This window comes from Malurus melanocephalus, unplaced genomic scaffold, assembly GCF_030028575.1.
Source record: "Malurus melanocephalus ecotype Western Australia unplaced genomic scaffold, MMel_1.1 scaffold_543, whole genome shotgun sequence".
Classification (NCBI taxonomy): Eukaryota; Metazoa; Chordata; class Aves; order Passeriformes; family Maluridae; genus Malurus; species Malurus melanocephalus.
Window position 1 is genome coordinate 327,510 of NW_026623775.1, and position 2,243 is coordinate 329,752.

Here is a 2,243-nt window from a genome sequence, read left to right on the forward strand (position 1 = left end):
TCYGTGGCTGTGAAATTCTCTTTGACCTAATTACAATTCCCACTGGGCGTTTTGGCGCTGGAAATGGAGATGTGGAGCTGCTGAGCASAAAAGTGTGTCAGGTGCTCTGTGGTCACCTCTCGGAGCAGAGAGGAGCAGACACGGGATCATTTTACATCTAAACCACTCTTTAATTCTCCTAATAGCCCCAAGATTGCAGGAGCTCAAAGCTTGACACCAAGGATTAAGAAACCTCCTAAATATGGGCAGGGAAGGGAAAAGAACAACAGAGTCGCTGAGAACTGTTCTTGAAAAACATTTATTTCTGTAATGGATTTATAGCGCTSACTCCCAAGCCCCACAGTTTCTCCCAACACAAAATTCTGGGGACAGTCACCTTTGATGGGAAAACAAAAGCCATACAAAGAAGCCCCCACAGACAAAGAGTTTGGTACCAAACTGTGCCCAGGTTCTCTCCAGGCCTCTGCYGTTGAATATTTGACCCCAGCTGGGATGGAGCTGCCCTGCCCCATCCCTTGGTCCCAGCTGGAGGATGTTCACTGCCAAAGGCCCCAAAGAACTGAAGATGTTGTGTTTAACTGCAAAATAAACCAGGGGGGGATATGGGCAGGGAAGGATTCAGCGTTGCTATTTTTTTTCAGACATCATTGAAAAAAGGAAATCTATGCATTTCAGTTTCACCTCCTGAGCCCCAGCATTAGGAAAAGTCAAATACAAACCCAGAGACCAACGTACACAAAATAGTGACCGAGTGTCCAGACATTTCTAAGCCACTTCATTTTACTGTGCCATGATACCTCCAAAAAGCAACAAAACCCACTTTAGGATCTTATTTWTAAGAGGGAGGGACAGAGATGCAGCACAGAGCATAGCAACTGTCAAGGAATGTTTAAGGCAAATTTATTCCCATTTATTAGGAGTTATAAAACAAAGGAATTATTTTGTTTGTTGGCTTTGTWGTTCAAGCTGTTAGATAACATCTCAGCTGGATATTTATGCTTAGATGATTCAATCAAAGTTTGAGGGAAGTCATCTCGAGCTGATCTGAKCCTAGAACAGCAAATAATGTTTTTCCCAAGAATACCAGTCAGAACAGATTTTTTTTCAAAAATTAAAATAATGGATGTTCAGAACTCCCCCAAACYTTTCTTCCCTCAGAGAGCAGGTTGAGCCCGAGTGAACCACACAGACATGAAGAAGGACACAGTGGAAGCCTCTACAAACACAGCACTGGTGGGACCAAAGCAGAGCCAAACCTAAATTCCACAGGTGAAGAACACTGACAGAGTTATGAGTAAAAAAAGGGGGAAAAAAAGAAACAGAGCCCCGGAGAGGGATGGTTCATGAGACAGAATGGAAAATAAAAGTCCGCTGGATGCAGAAAAGGGAGTTCTTAGGTGCAGCCACAGAAAGCTGGGGAGTTCAGTTGCCTCATCTCTCAGTGTGTTAGTTTGTTGTTGTGCCTTTGCCCTCCCTGTGAGATCCAGGTGATGGTGCCAGGAGGTTCCTGCCTTTACTCAGTCTGTGCATCATAATTGGCCCCCCCTGCTTTCTTCAGCTCGTTCTTGATGTAATCCTCGTCCAGCTCTTTGTGGTCACTGATCACAAATTCTTTGGCAAAGTTCTGCAAGAGATCAAGAAAGAGCCTGTTAGAAAAGGGGGATATTCTCCAAGCAGCTGAATGAAGGTGGGTTATCCAMCTTCCCTGCCTGTGTGAGCTGCATCCCTGATCTCCTGGGGCTGGGATGAGAAACAGAGAGCTGTGGATGAGTCACAGGACTAGTGAAGGCAAAACCCAATGCTTAACGTGGAAAAARTTTATATATCTGCTTCCACAGTCACTGGCTGCAAGATCCAATCCTGSCCTGTGCAGCAGCTCTTCCTGGAGATGAGGTCAGGGCAAGTTTCCTAAGCAGTACGTGAAGCAAAACTTGAAATTATTGACCTCCTGACCACCACTGACCCTCAGCATAATCTTGGGCAAGTCACTAATCCTCTCTGTGCCCTTTTTAGGACCTCTTCTCCTAAAAAAAGCACAGCTCTCCAGCAGAGCACAGCACAGCACAGCACGGTGTGACACCTGCCAGCGAAGGGGAGAGCACCTCGGTGAAAGAGTGAGAAATCCAGCTGGGAGCAGGAGCAAACACAGCTCCTCCGGGGGATTTAATGCCCTCTTCCCTCATGTCCAGCACACACATGAGAGCCTAGATCTCATCTCCAGCACACCCCATTGTGAGATCCCA

General features: G+C 46.2%; 1 protein-coding gene across 1 annotated transcript in view; it reads right to left on the minus strand.

The window, feature by feature from the left end:
• Window positions 1-279: 279 nt before the first annotated feature.
• COTL1 (coactosin like F-actin binding protein 1) overlaps window positions 280-2,243 on the minus strand; it is an 18,082-nt gene continuing 16,118 nt past the window's right edge. The window contains exon 4 of the mRNA XM_057381974.1: window positions 280-1,624. Within this exon, the coding sequence (XP_057237957.1) occupies window positions 1,514-1,624 (111 nt within the window). The 3' untranslated portion in view covers window positions 280-1,513. The remainder of the gene's footprint in view (window positions 1,625-2,243) is intronic.